The 16,375-nt window shown below is 42.8% G+C and overlaps 1 protein-coding gene across 1 annotated transcript; it reads right to left on the reverse strand.

The window, feature by feature from the left end:
- Window positions 1-1,515: 1,515 nt before the first annotated feature.
- On the reverse strand, window positions 1,516-15,101 carry LOC142413737 (uncharacterized protein C12orf50 homolog). The gene is made up of 8 exons (XM_075510610.1): window positions 14,917-15,101; window positions 12,483-12,647; window positions 11,072-11,149; window positions 10,869-10,982; window positions 5,951-6,070; window positions 5,560-5,763; window positions 2,861-2,952; window positions 1,516-1,593 (listed from the first exon to the last, which is right to left on the reverse strand). Exons 1-8 carry the CDS (start codon window positions 15,080-15,082, stop codon window positions 1,516-1,518), a joined length of 1,017 nt encoding a protein of 338 aa, XP_075366725.1. The 5' UTR covers window positions 15,083-15,101.
- Between the last annotated feature and the right edge of the window lie 1,274 nt (window positions 15,102-16,375).

Genomic DNA, 16,375 nt, shown 5'->3' on the forward strand with positions numbered 1-16,375 from the left:
ATTTCATCCCATTTTTCAGTTCTCCGACAAAACAACATTAATTGCAACATAGTGTCATGTTTCAAGGATCCATTCTCAGCCCATTTTTTACCATCTTCCAATTGATATTGTGGCCACCATTGATTACTTTATCGTTTTAGCTTATTTTTAGTCATGGGATCCCCCCGCATTTTATTCCAGTTCTTCAGGATGCATCATAGAGGAGAGCAAAGGGGTGCCTCCTGGGAAGCAGCAGCGCCCATGTCGGTACCGAAAACACCCAGCGTTTCCTACACAAACCAAAACAAGGGACATCTCCCTTCATTACTCAGAACAGAACAGCGTGTAGAAACAAACAAAATTATGCTACGGCTGCATATCGTTCCTGATGCGTTTATGCAGAGCCCAGAACAGAAGAAATGCTGCCTGCTTCCTGAGAGATCTTGCCCCTATCCCACTCTTCTCATATCCCCCCCAAATATACCTCTTTTCAGTAGCGTTGCACCGTTGTGTCGCTTACCACCCGACTGCAGGAGAGGAGCTGAAGGAGTCCCCCATCAACAGGTCGGTGCGCGCTGGAGTCCACGCAGGTCCCTTCTTCTCTCCGTCAGATGCGGCAAGACAAACCGGGCAAGGCTGACAGCGCAGTCCCATCTGGGTCACCAAAACTGTTATCCCACAAGTGTGAGGTGGTTTACCTGGTGTGCGAGACACCATTATACACACAGGGCAGAGGTATTTTCTTTCATGTCTGCGCAGAGGTGGGTGCTAGGTGGTCATTCCACAAAGCTAGCACAAACTTTGGTCGTGCAAGTGCAATATTTATATGTCCTAGTTATACATATGCATAAGTAATTCCACAAAGCAGTTTTCTATTGGTTTACATTTCTCTTATTTCAACTTAAAGCTGGAGTGCTACTTGAATATTCTGCGCCTGCTCATAGGTGAGGGGTGTGTGCTTGGGCCGGGGTCTCAGGCTCAAGGGGTGTGATTTTTAGTATTATAATGAGGATAGTTCATGAAAGGCTGCTTCTTATCACACTTCTGCTAGCAGTTTCAGATTGTCCAAAAACATCTTAATTAGCTTACATATTTCGCCAGGATGTGCTTTACTCCCAAGGACAGTCAGGCTTGATTAGACGTTCCACATTCCAGCATGAATCCCTCTTACCAACTTTACGCAAGTCCCAGCCTTCCACCAGCTCCTGATTGACTACACTAGGGCTTGTTACCTGGGAGAAGAGACCAACCCCCACCTGGCTACCACCTCCTTGCAGGTAGTTGTAGACAGCGGTAAGGGCTCCTCTCAGCCTCCTTTCCTGCAGGCTAAACAAGCCCTGTTCCCTCAGCCACCGCACGGCAAGGCACGGCACAGCCTGTGCCTGCTCAGGCTAGCTGTGTTGTGGGTCACTCTCTCCTCCATGCACAGGGCGCTGCCGGTGATGGAGTCGGGGGTAGGAATCGGAGAGAGGAAGATGTTTTGTTGATTTGAGGTGCAGAGTTTTCTGCAAATAACTTGAAAGTTGAACGATGAGTTCAAACAAGGCATACTTTGGTGCTTGTCAATTCAAGGCAGTCAAAGCTCAGGGGAATTTCTTTTAACTCATCACAGTCCTGTTACAAGCAAGGCAAATAGTGTAGGTCAAACAGAATGCATCTTTATTTTTCTTAGGTACATTTATGAATATACAAACACTCTTCTTAAACACACATTTCCATTTTTGTCAGTTTCTAAATGTTACAGTGTACTTCCTGCTTCTTCTTCTTGGAATTTGCAATGTTGTCATCTTTGGATCTCCAGCTGATAATTTCCTTACTTCAAGTTAGAATTGACGCACTCGCTTCATCTCTTTCTCCTGTCTACATATCCTTCTCCTTTTAAATTCACTTCCATGTCTTCTTGGCTCTGCTGTCAAAATAGATGTACAGAACATTTTGGGCATCATTTGCTAGAGTCAAACTATATACTCTTTCAGAAACATTTTAGGAAGTAAACTTTCCTCACTTCTAGAAGCAAGAGAAATAAAAACTGTCATCCTAATCTAATTCACCGGTGTTCCAAAACGTTCCCTTCAAGTCTTTTTCCTCTACAACCTTCCCAAGCAGATGTTTGAGAACCAGCTGGTACTTGCACAAAGAAACCAAACATGGTAGCAAGCCTGGTGAGGGGTTACAGAAGGTGGTTTTTGGTGCTTTGCATCTGTGTGGTGCCTCCACAGAGTTACATCTCAGACTGGAATCAAAACAGCCTCGTGCTGAGTATGGAACTGCCCTGCTACGTCCATGGGGGACGCAGAGATGGGAGAGAAGCAGGAAATGCCACAATGAAGCAGAGAGTGCAGACCAAGGATTTGGCCATTCATGCGAGGGACACGAGACAGAGGTTCTAATCTCTGCTTTCAAGGCAGCTGTAAAATGTATGAATGGTCCTTAGGGCGTCTGGTGAATGTTTTGGAGCCTGCGTCCTCTTATGAAGTTGAACCTCGGCTGATCATCGTTCCGCTATTGCAGATGCTTCACAAGCAATCAAAGAGAGAGACAAATGGATCACACTCATACAGCCTCTACTGCGCTTTGTCCAGTGCTACAAGCCAAAACCCACTTCTTGTAGCTCCTCGCTTTAAAGGCAGGTACCTATTTTGCTTTCGTACCAGGAAGATTGTGGAAAATTAGAAATCACGGGTTAGTTCTACAGGCAAAATTACATGTCTGCAAACAAATGAAACTATGCTCCGCTCTTTCGGACTACTCAGCATTGCTTAGAATCTTGTGGGGTTTGGTTGGGGAAGTTTTAAGAGCAATTGTACATTTTCTAGGTGGGGAGAGACATGTCACTTTTGCTCAAAAGACTGAACTGTCACAATTTCTATCCAGCAGTTACCTGACTGGTTGTTTTAACCTTGGAGAAGGTTTTTGCACGTGGATATCTGTTCCTCCAAGTTGGTGCGTTGTAAGATCCTGAGGTGTATTTGTCTATAGAAAAAACATACACATTATTTCTTAATTTCAGCTACAATTGCACAGAATCATAGAAATCGTTGGGGTTGGAAAAGACCTCTAAGATCATCTAGTCCAACTGTCAACCCAACACCTCCATGCCTACTAAACCATGTCCCGAAGTGCCACGTCTGCAGGTTTTTTGATCTCCTCTAGCAATGGTGACTCCACCACTTCCCTGGGCAGCCTGTTCCAATGCTTGAGCACCCTTTCAGTGAAAAAATTTTTCCTAATACCCCATCTAAACCTCTCCTGATGCAACTTGAGGCCATCTCCTTTTGTCCTGTTGCTAATTACTTGGGAGACGAGACTGACACCCACCTCACTACAGCCTCCTTTCAGGTAGTTGTAGAGAGCGATAAGGTCTCCCCTCAGCCTCGGTTTCTCCAGACTAAATAATCCCAGTTCCCTCAGACGCTCCCCACAAGACTTGCTCTCCAGGCCCTTCACCAGCTTTGTTGAGGTGCTGGACACGCTCCAGCACCTCAGTGTCCTTCTTGTAGTGAGGGGCCCAAAACTGAACACAGTATTCGAGGTGCGGCCTCACCAGTGCCGAGTACAGGGGCACGATCACTTCCATACTCTTGCTGGCCACACTATTCCTGATACAAGCCAGGATGCTGTTGTCTTTCTTGGCCACCTGGGCAAACCGCTGGCTCATGTTCAGCCGGCTGTCAACCAGCACCCCCAGCTGCTTTTCTGATGGGCAGCTTTCCAGCCACTCTTCCCCAAAACTGTAGCATTCATGGGGTTGTTGTGACCAAAGTGCAGGACCCGGTACTTGGCCTTTACAGAAACCTCATACAATCGACCTCAGCCCATGGATCCAGCCTGTCCAGGTCCCTCTGCAGAGCCTTCCTACCCTCAAGCAGATCAACACTCCCGCCCAACTTGGTGTCATCTGCAAACTTACTGAGGGTGCACTCAATCCCCTCATATAGATCATTGATAAAGGTATTAAACAAGACTGGCCCCAAAATTGAGACCTGGGGAACACCGCTTGAGACTGGCCGTCAACTGGATTTAAATCCATTCACCACAGCTCTCTGGGCTCGGCCACCCAGCCAGTTTTTTACCCAGCCAAGAGTACACCCGCCTAAGCCATGAGCTGCCAGCTTCTCCAGGAGAAAGCCTTTAATGAAAGTTGCTCGTAGCCCGATCTGGGAATTAAATATTACATTAGCTGAAGTATCCATTAATGCATCGGTTGGATCACGTCACCTCTGAAATACGAGCTAGTCTTAAACACCGACTTTCTCTCTAGGACTTTAAAGATCATTTGTAATCTTGCAGCGTTTCCATCAGGCTCACAGGATCTTCCAGATGAGGTAATTCTGCTACGGACATCCTTGACTTGACCAAAGTGACTGTTCCTGTGTTGCAAATCTTCCCAAAGGCATCACTTGCTTTTAGATTAAACGAATCCCTAATCCAGTCTCCTTTTTCATCTCTGCTTGCGAAAGCACTGGATGCAAGGGAAGACGATGTTTTTGTGCTAGGCAGTTCATTTTGCATCAGAGTATGCTGCCTAACGACTAACCATTTTCTGTAAAATTTGGTTAAAAGTTAATATTATTAATACTCTGGTTTTCTGTTAAGTCCAGCTTAATTCCGTTAATTCCAGTTAGTAATTGCACAAGACCCCTACAATTTTCAGTTTATACCCAACATGTAAGGCTTACCATAGTTTTCCATTTGGGTCCCAAATCTTCTGTTTGTGTCAAGCTGATTCTTTTGTCTGGAGCATTTCCCACCACGTGGCTCAGGAACTGCTGCAAAGAAAGGTAGCGAAGATGGTAATGGTTGTTCTTATGACAAGAATGCTGATCACCTTTTACTGAAATGCTCTATCCTTTTTGAACCTGGAAATTTGGTAAGATGTATTCTTCACATTAAGAATGTTCTCCCTGTAATGTCCATACCCGTCTGCCCACATTGAATCAAAGCAAACGTTCAAAGAAAACAGAAAAACCCCACAACTACTCGTCCCCGAGACGAAGCAGGGATGTTGGGATTCACTTTGCTTAACTTTATTCAACTGAAAGTAGGGGCTGCTCTGTCTGCAGGAGGTTCCTTTTATTGGCAATTAAGACAGGGAGGCACCTCAAGATGGAGATTCGGCCCAGCTTAAGAGCGATGACTGAAACGGGCAAGATGACATCACTTTTTACACTTACGATGATTTAAATTGTTTACCAATAAATTATTAAATATTTCAAAAGAATAAGTCACATAAAAGATGCTGTAAAAAGTGGGGATCGGTATATTGGTGCACATCAGCACGTCATTGCATTCACGCCTCTTTGTTGGCAGAGAAATGGATTCCTGCTATGAAGGTGGCTCAATTATTGTTCATGAATATTCTGTCTGACTAATTGTAGAGCTTCAGAAAGCTTTACATTTCTGTCTGTGGATACTGCTGCAATCTACGTATGAAAATTATGCTGGGTCAAACTTACTCTTGCCTGTATTTAGGCCTAAATAACTTAATATTCACCTGCAGGGACAAAATCGAAAGCAGCACAATACAGACAGGCATATTTGCGGCATTTTAAGAATCCTCCATTTTAAGCTGGAACCCACCTGCAGATCCATTGAGCTTTGGTTCTTGAGTGGCGGTGACAGTACGGTAGATGACGTATGCTGATCTTCGAGGTTCTGAAGAACTGAAATACGTCTTTCTTCCAGTTTCTCTCACACAAGGAATGGAGGAAGCCGTTTCATCATCCTTACTTTGACCCCTTTGTTGGTAACCTTGTTTTACTTTGGGGTCTGAAGTGTGGATTCCTAAAAATGAAAAAAACAAGCAAAAATGTTGTGCTACTACTCAAAATTTGACATAGTGCAGGAGACTGGAGGCTGGAAGACAAGGTTAAAAACATGTTCTTTGTGGATAGCCCAATCCAAATATATTCAGTTATTTTATTTATCGCTTGACGTTCAGCAATGCGAAGCTGATGCTACAGTATATTACCTCCATTTGCAAAGGATCTACGATCTGGTCTGGGAATACTCTCTGTCGGTGCTCCCCTTCCCGAACTCCCTCCTTTGCTTTTTGTATTGTTGATTGTTGTAGGAATTGTATTACCATCACCTGGAAAGGCAACAGAAAGAAAGTTGTAGCTGCTTGTGTGTAAGCACAGGGAATGGCACTGCCATTCTCTTCCTCCCACCGGATGAGCTAGCAATTAGTTTAGTGCAATTTCCTTTACCCTCTCCTTTTATGTTCTTCTTTCTCTGTTGTTAGTTTTTTGGATCCTGTATGATGTTTTTACCTGACTGAATTTATGGTATTTTCAAGGTGCATGTCATCATAGTACCTAAAGCCTCAGAGAACTCACTTGAAGAAATGCTTTGGGGAAACATCTCTAGCCTTTTCTCTGAATGTATCTGTATCTCAGACTGTCTCAAGAGCAGCTGTGAACACAATCCCCTACTCTCCTCTAAGTGCTGACTACCTGCCCAGATACATCCTTCCTCTACACTGCATAGGTGCTGTGTGGAGCTCTGGAACATCCATGGTTGAGCCCGTGGAGACCAGTGCGCTCCAAAGATCACCTTCTGGCTGAACTATGAATTACTTCTTCTGTCTGTAGCATCTAGGTGCATCCTGGACACAGGCAGGTCGTGAACATAACAAAAGACTACAAACAATGCGGCTAAAATTGTAAGAGCGTTGGTTGCCTAGCTAAGCCCACTTCCAACTACAAACAGAACTTGACAAAGCAAGCTGCAGTATAGAGTAGCCACAGCGCTCTTCACCTGGCCCCTGCTGCTCTGCAGGAAGACGTGGCTTTGCCTGTTCTTCCTTTTCTCCTGCTAACATAAATAAGCACTTTTGGTTCCTCTCAGTTCAGACCAGAACGCAGCAGAAATTCTGTACTTCTGCTTCGGCTTCTAGGGTACTTTAAAGCCAGAATCTGTCCTTTTTTTCTTTTTACTCCAAAACCACAAAGTAATAATCAGGTAACCATTTCCCTACAATAATCAAATTGATACATTTTCTACACTTCCAAACATATTCTAGAATTCTCTTGTGAGGAAGGTAAAGCCTATCCATCGAGGTACTTAGGTGTAGGTATTTTAATTTGCTGAATGTGACTAGTTCTTAAGTACACTTTATCAAGTGTTACGCTCTTTCCTTGACCATAGAATCATTTAGGGTGACAAGACCCTTAAGATCATCAAGGTCAACCATTAACCAAGCACTGCCAAGTCCACCACTAAGCCATGTCCCTAAGTGCCACGTCTACACGTCTTTAAATACTTCCAGGAAAGGTGACGCAACCACTTCGCTGGGCAGCCAGTTCTAGTGCTTGACAACCCTTTCGGTGAAGAAATTTTTCCTAATAGCCAACCTAAAGCTCCCCAGGTGCAACTTGAGGCCATTTCGTCTCGTCCTAGGGCTTGTTACCTGGGAGAAGAGACCCGACCCCCACCTGGCTACAGCCTCCTTTCAGGTAGTTGTAAACAGCGGTAAGGTCTCCCCTCAGCCTCCTTTTCTCCAGGCTAAACAAGGCATGTTCCCTCAGCCGCTCCTCATAGCACCTGTTCTCTAGACCCTTCACCAACTTTGTTGCCCTTCTCTGGACATGCTCCAGCACCTCAATGTCTTTCTTGTAGTGAGGGGCCCAAAACCGAACACAGTGTTCGAGGTGCAGCCTCACCAGTGCTGAGTACAGGGGAACGATCACATTCCTAGTCCTGCTGGCCACGCTCTTTTTCCTGGTTCTATTAAGGCCCATGCTCTTTGAGATACCACCTACATTCAGATCTGGTTTACTTGATGGAAGTGGAAAGTGCACATCACGTCATGTGATCAAACACGCGGGCATCAAAGATTTTGGTAACTCGGGGACTGATCCTGCTCCCATTGAATTTAACAGAGGATGCAAACTGGCTAAAAGAAGCAGAACTGGACCATAACATACCTTTCCCATTGGAATACTTGGATGCAGCTGGTTCTTTTTGCTGAGGTAGTGCCTGGCGCCCTTTCCCTTCAACAAATGTGTTCCTCTGTGCCACAGAACCATCACCTCCTATAGGAAAGGAGTCTCACAAAGTTATCTATACTCAAGAGCACCCTGAGAAGTGTGAACAATGCACAGAGTCTGCTCTTCTTATAATTACATTAGCTTTTAAACTGAAATGAATTAAAAAATGCAAAGAATACAATGAAACCAAATAGCTGATTCGTTAAGGCTCACAAAAAATTAGAGAAACAGTCCGTTTAAGAAGCTTTAAATACATATGGGTATGAGCAGAGATTTAATTATAGAATTCTTTCTCACTGGCAACTCTTTATTACTGAGAGTAAAGAACATCTACAAGAAAGATGCATTTTGTACGTAAAGGTCGTAGGAAGAGAAGTAGCACGTACAATACATTTGTACTGTGCAATACAGTTCTGGAGCTAGAAGGTGCGTCCCAGTTTGCTCAAAGCTAGAGCAAGCATCCTGTGCGTGGTACTGCATTAGTTTGCATTGACAAACTAAGGGGGGAAAAGAACGCTACAACAATTCCTATTACTATTTTTACCACTAATCAATATTGATGAAGAAAAGGGATTAAATACCACTAAGTAGTAAGTAAATTCAAGGAGAACAGGAGAACTTCAACCTCAATGACATGATTCTGTACTGAACTCAGTGGGGCAAAACACTGTGTCTTCATTAAGATCAACCGTGGGTGTGCAGAGGGGTCAGCTCCCATTACACAAGATGCAGCTTTACTATTTCTCTGTATGAGAACTGAAAAATACAAAGCCTATTCATCTTGACTTGGGATAGTCTCACAAACATAACAGTTTTTGAAAGCATTTTAACTTGTTCGCACTTCTACACTTGCTTTCTTCTAACTCCACAGAACCATTTCTTTTCCAACATTAAGCAGGAAAAACATTAACTCTACTCAGCAGAGAGGATGGGTCTTTTGTAGTACAATCCTAAGACAAGCAGAATCATAAACAGTGCTTTTGATTGTTATAATTAATGGTGCAGCATGAGAAAGAGCCTCTAGAACCTAAAGAACAAAGAATAACCCAAATATAAAATGGTGAAGTTTAATACATGCGTATTCAGGTATTTTATTTACTGTGTGATGTTCAGCAATAAGAAGCTGATGCTAAAGTATATTACCTCCATTTCCAAAGGATCTACGCTCTGCTCTGGGAATACCCTCTTTCAGTGCTCTCCTTCCTGAAGTCCCTCCTTCGTTTTTTGCATTATTAATTTCTGCAGGAATTGTATTACCATCACGTGGAAAGGCAACAGAAAGAAAGTTGTAGCTGCTTGTGTGTAAGCACAGGGAATGGCACTGCCATTCTCTTCCTCCCACCTCTGTGAGCTAGCGATTAGTTTAGTGCAATTTCCTTTACCCTCTCCTTTTATGTTCTTCTTTCTCTGTTGTTAGTTTTTTGGATCCGGTCTCGTGTAACTGAGGTATGCCTCTCATGCTCTCTAAGAAAATAGCATCATACGCAGGTTGGCCTTTACTTTGGGAGTGTGGCCCCAAAGTAAAGAACCAGCTACAAATTACCTGCTCGTTCTTTAGCTTCTCACTTTTCCTGACTGATGTTTATGACTCCTACCTGACTGAATTTATGGTATTTTCAAGATGCATGTCCTCATAGTACCTAAAGCCTCAGAGAACTCACTTGAAGAAATGCTTTGGGGAAACATCTCTAGCCTTTTCTCTGAATTTATCTAATTCTAAATAAAGACATATATTAAAAGCTCATATATTAAATAAATCTAAAATGTTTTAAATGTAGAATTGAGATGGAAATAATTTTGAACAATTCTGCTGAACAATGGAGGCTGGCATAAGCGTCGGTCAAAAAAGCATGACTTCACATGTCTGTAGTCTTGGCAATGGAGACAATTTTTCCATTCCCATTTTTTTATTAGCACATCATCCTACTCAAATCTGTTTTACATAAAACAGTATCATCAAGAATTTATCCCTGAAATTTACACAAAACAAACAATACTATTCTTTTTTATTAAAAGTAGCAGGTCATACTTCTGCCCAGCAATTTTTCATGACTTATCTCCTGATTCCTCTGGTGGGTTGTTACAGTAAGAACATAACTCTCGCCTAAAATGGAATGATATATTACTTGCTCAGTATAAAATCTACAACAGATTTTTTTTGGTCATGCCACTTGGTCAAGAATGAAGGAGACACATAATAAGGGAGGTAAATACTTATGAATTTGTATTCCTTTGACCTTAATTATGTTGGATAAAGGCCAGCATTCAAAAAAAAAAAGGAACTTCCTTGCTCTTATTTTTATAAGAGACTTAGAGGGGATATTTACTTCATCTAAATTTAGTTATACGAAAGTTTGATGTATCGCGACATTTTGTCACCTAGACACCCAAGACAGCCAGCAGAGAGCGTGGAGCACCTCCGGGAAAGGGACTCGTCTCACCTTTCTTTGGCACTACCTTATGATGCAGTAAATAGCCCCCTGAGAGTGCCTGTCTCTCTCCATTTACAACAGAGAGCCTAGGTGAGAAATTTAAACTACATTCCTAAGCTGAGGATGGTTAAAATTAGAGTACATAAATCTTGATGGTGAAGACAAATGACATGAAAGACCTATGTTGTGTATCTCACGAAAGTGCACGTAGGGTTAATAGCCCATTTCTACCTTTTCCATCTACAGTCGATGCGGGTAGTCACCACGTGTGTGACACTACATATCTATATCTATCTACCTCTGGGGAAAAATTAATGAAGTATTTTTATGCTCTTTCTCATATGCTCTCTTTTATTGTCACTAAATTAAACAAGCGGGGAGGAGGGGCACACTATGCAATAGTTTCTCCCTGTAACAGTAATTTTAAAAGCAGTAAGCATTGTCCAAGAAGATGACGAGTACTTGCCTTTCTGCAAGTCTCGCTCGGTAGCTTCCAAAGGTAGTAGCTCGTTGTTCCGAGGTGAAGACACAGTTTTTGTCGACCGGTGTTCGTGAGGGTACTGAATCCCGTAATACTCTCCTAAACATACACCAAGAGGGAAAAAAACCCCAAGTTTACTATATTGGCAGCATTGCTGTTTAGGAAAGAGTGACTCATTTCATATTTACCAGATTTATAGCATATTTCCTTTATTGCTCTTTCCTCTTCAATTTCTGCAGCAGTCTTAGGCACCCAATCAGAAACGTCTGCAGGAAATAATTTTCAAAAGATTACTAGGTATCTATACAAAAACCTTCCACAATTCTTAATAATCAATATCATGGTGGGATTCATTTCGGTCACGGGCTTTTTTTTTTCTGAGTGCAACCTCTGCTTCTGGACAGAAAAATGATTCCTTAATATAAGGTATTTCCAAGAGCAATGGAATTGCAGTTCCAACACATGTTTAAGAAGCTAATGTGTGTTGATTTAAAAGGACTCAAAAAGATCTTCAGGACTCATTTTCAAAATAATCCGTCTTTCACACTCAAGAGGAAGTCTTGTGATTAAACATGTCTCCAGGGAGTGCTTGTCACAAAACCTCTGCCCACAGTTACTCTCCGTAATGCCTGCTGGCAGAGCTGGTGATGTGAGTGCTCCTGATGAGTCTCAGTTAAGGCTACTAAGATCAGCAAAGCCCTGCTTTTTAGATTGTTTAAATTCATGTGGCTTACTCAGACGGAAACTGAGTTAGGAAGCACTAACAGGCAGCCCTGCCAGCCAACCTGAAGGGCAGGGGGAAGATGAAAAGTGGCTTGGGGCTGCCTGAGAACTAGCACAGTAATTTGCAGAGTGCATGCGTGAGAGTAGGTTGTTCTCTCACTTTCACTCTCTGGGAATGTGCAATTCAGTCCTTCCCTATGAAGCTCTCATCTCTAAGTGAGATACAGTCAATGGTTTAACTACATTTAAAATACTATTGTATATATATCTGTAAAGAATATATATGCACATACACATTCATTTGAACTAGTGAAGAGTTTTGTATGGATTCTCTTTGCCCGATTAAGGATTACTTTCTGTCATAAAAGGAGGCTGCCTACAGAGTTTAGGAAATCAGTCAAACAAATGATTTAAGTCGAAGTCACGCAACTGTCTTTTGTAACCAAACCTGTGACTTCACCTTCAGTGATGAGTGTGTCCAGCCCCTGTTCAAAAGTGTGTTGCCCAGAAAAGAACTACCTCCTAAACTTGTAATTTCATCCCCAAATTCTCAGACATTTGGAAGAGTATTTGATGGCCACCTGAAGCGTGGATCACGTTTTCAACTCTATTTTGTGAAAAAGAGGTGTGTGAATTATACCACTATTGAAATAGACAGCTAGGCATTTCACAGGACTTACAAAATGTTGCCTCGCTCACATCTGGTGAGTACCAGTTCCAAGAGTTTGGGGATTAGCTGGAAACTATGTTAAAAACCTGACAACAACTCTTCTCTAAACATGTGAGGGTTATTATCATAACTCAATTGTGAAGTACATTGTGAGGGTCAAAAAACCCCATTCTACTTCCTCGTAAAAGAAAGAAAAAACTGTTTACAGTTCTCTTCCTCTTCATCGTCCTCTTCATCGTCCTCTTCATCGTTGAGGTTTATAATCAGTGGAGGGTGAATTGGTAGTAGAATATTCTCTTGCTTTCTGAGTGATTCTTGACGATGGGCTGGCTGCAGAATCCCTTCTTGGATACCCTGTTGCAATGGGGCATCTGCAGAAGAGAACATTACATTTATTTTATTGGGAGGGAACTAGAAGGTCAAATCCAGGTGCAGACCAGCAGGTAGAGTTTTGAAATGATGATCAGACTGAAGGAATCATTCAATAGACACATTGTGCCTTTTAGGCAAAATCTTCTGCGGAGGTTGGCAAAAGAGCATCTTCCAGCTACAGAAAGTATGAAACAACAGGTAGATACTTACAACACAGGGAAACGTGTGCTTAGTAATACCTGGGCTGAAGGGAGTCAATGAGTTTAGGACTCCACTGGTGAAAATAGTTTAAACATGCTGAAGAATAGGCAGGCCTATATCGCTCCCCATGGCATCAATGTTGAAGGATTTAGCAGTGCTAAGCACAGGATTACCCATTCCGAGCTTGTGGGCATTTTTTCCTATCAAAATTTTCTGAATCACAACTCTCTTTACAAAGCACAAAATGTAGATTTTGAGAAAGAATATGAAGTTCATGAAAATAATTGACACTTAATCAGAAGAAGAAGATCAGGAAAGCTATTCATTTCCTTAGCAGTTTATATCTACCCATCATTTTTGCAGCAAAACTATTTCACTACTGGGATAGCATTTTCTGAGAGCCAGGAAATGCAATGGGCTGAAAATAAAAGTGACGAAAAATGGTGAGCCTATTGGTATAGTTCAAGCTGACCAAGCTGCAACTAGAGATACAATCAGGATTCTGTGCATGATATGAAAAATAGCAACGCTGGATATGTTTTCCAGTTTAAAGGAGGAAGATCAAGCGTGGGCATTTTCTTTTATGCCAGTTGTTGTTATTCTTGTGCATCTCTTGCTTGCCTCTGAGCAGCACGTGTATCATACTAAACCCAGTTTAATAACACTCCTGTGGATCCGATTTGTTGTCTCTCATGCAAGAGAAAGTGAGCTACAGCACTTGAACTTGATGGAGCCTTTTTCAGTGTCCAGAACAGGGTATTATGAGCTCCGGGGAGTGTAAGCCAAATGAAACTTCAATTACTTTAACAAGATTTCTACGTATTGACATGAATAAATGCAGTTTTAATGTTTGCAGTGTTGTTGTGGAGCACACGGCCTTTCAACTGATCCATACTGCAGTCAAAAGAAAAAGGGTTGGGTCCATTTTCTCCTTCTGATCGTTGGACGCTGCTCTTACACAGGATGCCCTTGTCCATAGTGCCTCTTGGGCATCGTCTCTGACTCGCACCACACCCAGCAGCGTGCCGACGTGGTGTTTACGACAGCACTAGCTGTCCCGGGCCGGTGCTGTGGATGTGGGAACTGCACTAAAAGCAGTATGGACACTCCTAGAAACAGCACTCAAGTTCTTGCCTTGGTCCCTGGGGTTAGTTAGGCTCAACACGCCCAGATATGACAGGCTGCCTTTTCCTAGGGGAATTCCAGGAACACAAGGTGTTTGCTTCTGCCTAGAGGTCTTTCTGGCCTTCTCTTATGACACCTGTCCACAGCTCTGGAGATAAGGCCCAGGAACACCTAGATTTTAGTCCACTTGCTCACGCATCTATGTCAAGTCATGCTGACTTGCTCTCACTCCTGCTTCCCCCCCATTTCTGACATCTGTCTTGGTTCCCTGCCCTGGACTCTTACCCTGTTCCGGGTTCCAGCTGTCTACCAGGCCTCCTGGTAGACAAGAGCTCCCCTTAGAAAGGACTGAGGAAAAAAACCCAAATTGTAAGCCTGACAAATGTATTCAGAACCATGAACTGGAAATACATCTGCACACACAGCCCTGTAATCTCATGTTATCTGCACAAGGGGTGTCTCATCCATGTAACATGCTGTGCTCTGTCAACAGGTATTGCTACTACTGGCCCTGCCAACCTGCTCCCCCCACCACACACGCTACTCGTCATTTCTCTTAAATGATTGCCTGCCTGCTAACCATTTTCACTCCTAGAGAGACTGAATGAAGCAAATACCCAAGTAAAGCAACATTTTTACTCCACGGATCTTAGCAACCTAAATTGCCATTTGTGACCGCATTTTTCACATCACTGATAATTAGGAAGATCCGTAACACGCCAGCTAAAAAAATTGACGTGGCTACCCTATTCAAACGCCAATACAATTCCTTGCTTTGCCTTGAGCTTGCTGGGACAGCAGATCATACCTGACTGATTTGCCACAGTACATTTCTTCACCTTAATATATATCACGTAAGCACTGGAAGGAAGCACTGGAAGGACATTTTTGTGTATTTACTTACTCTAATGAAGAAATTGATGATAAAATATTTTTACTCACTGTTACTAGGTGGCAAAAACAGTCCATTTATGTTGCGAGCTTTACTATGACGGAAGGCACAGGTGATCCTCAAACAGCCTGAGGGTTGTGTTTCCCAGAAACAGGAGATGTTGCGGTACTTTTGCTGCAGGAGAAAACAGTTTTCAGATACTGTAAATATAACCATAAAAATGGAGTAAATGGATTAGTACACGGTGCACTGCTGTGAACATGTGACGAAGATTGTGGGGGACCACGCTCTGCTATATTAGGGCAGTGAAAGTTATCTTTAAAGTTATCTGAAGCTCCAGACACCTCCAAAGTGATCTCAAGTCAGGTGAATGGAGCTTTCATGGTGCCAAACTGTTCCTGGATAAGAATAGGAGTAAAGCAGTCTACTTACTGTACTGCAGGCTCTTCATGAGATGCTGGGAAGAAAAAACATCTGTTAGTCACTTAATTGAAATGGGGCTCAGATTCCCTTCCTGCGCAATGGGATAATCGGGTCAATCTCAAATGAAATCTGCTGCACAAGTGCACATCTTGCACTAGTGCTCTCTTACTATTAAAGGACATGGGCCTATGGGAAAAGAAGGAGTGAGAAACAGAACCCAGAAAGATTCCCAACAAAAACTGGAAAACTAAAACTTTGGGAATCGATGTTCTGAGACTACTGTCGTTACACTGCTCACACCATCTCCCAGATGCTTTTATAGATAACAAACAAAAGCCTAACGGGAAAAAAAAGAATAGCTACCTGGATTTGTTGAATTATTTGTTTAGTTATTGCTGCTTCACTCATACATATTATCACAGCGCTGCTCTCCCTCTATTGATCGATACGTCGCCAGCTAAAAAGTCTGCACGATATTGCAGAGAGAGCACTTTCACAACGAGAGTCACTTTGTTAGTCACACTTGAAATCCTTTTTCTGTACCTCTGCCTTATTAAAGTTTAGGGATTTTAGCATCCTCTCGGATTATGCAATTCCCTTATCCTTATAACCGGAGGTATCTTCCTGAAGTACATGACAAACTCCTACTTCCAAAGAGGCAAGTGCTCATGACCATTATCCTGAACACAGAAACTCAGGTTTACAACTGGGCCATCCACTGAGACACGCTGGGGTCTGGAGCAAAGCCCATCTCCCAGGCATTAACGCCTAAATCCCCGATGCTGGAACGGATGCAGCAATGACGAGCCCTACACCCACCCCTGGATTTTCACCAGGTGGAATATAAAGATTTCTTTCAAGGACAAAACCATTCTGAAGCACTTGGTTTTAAATAACTGATTGTGCAGAAACTCAGGAACCCCCTGTAAACTGAAATTATAAACATGGCCGATTTATTCAGAATCAATATAATGTTGATTCAATAAGGAAGTGATGAGTGGTCTTTATGCACGGTTTTCAACTTGGGTGTTCCTTGAGTACCTGAAATTCTCCATCCTTTAGATGACCGTTAGCTCTTCTCACCAC

Source organism: Mycteria americana, chromosome 1, assembly GCF_035582795.1.
Source record: "Mycteria americana isolate JAX WOST 10 ecotype Jacksonville Zoo and Gardens chromosome 1, USCA_MyAme_1.0, whole genome shotgun sequence".
Classification (NCBI taxonomy): Eukaryota; Metazoa; Chordata; class Aves; order Ciconiiformes; family Ciconiidae; genus Mycteria; species Mycteria americana.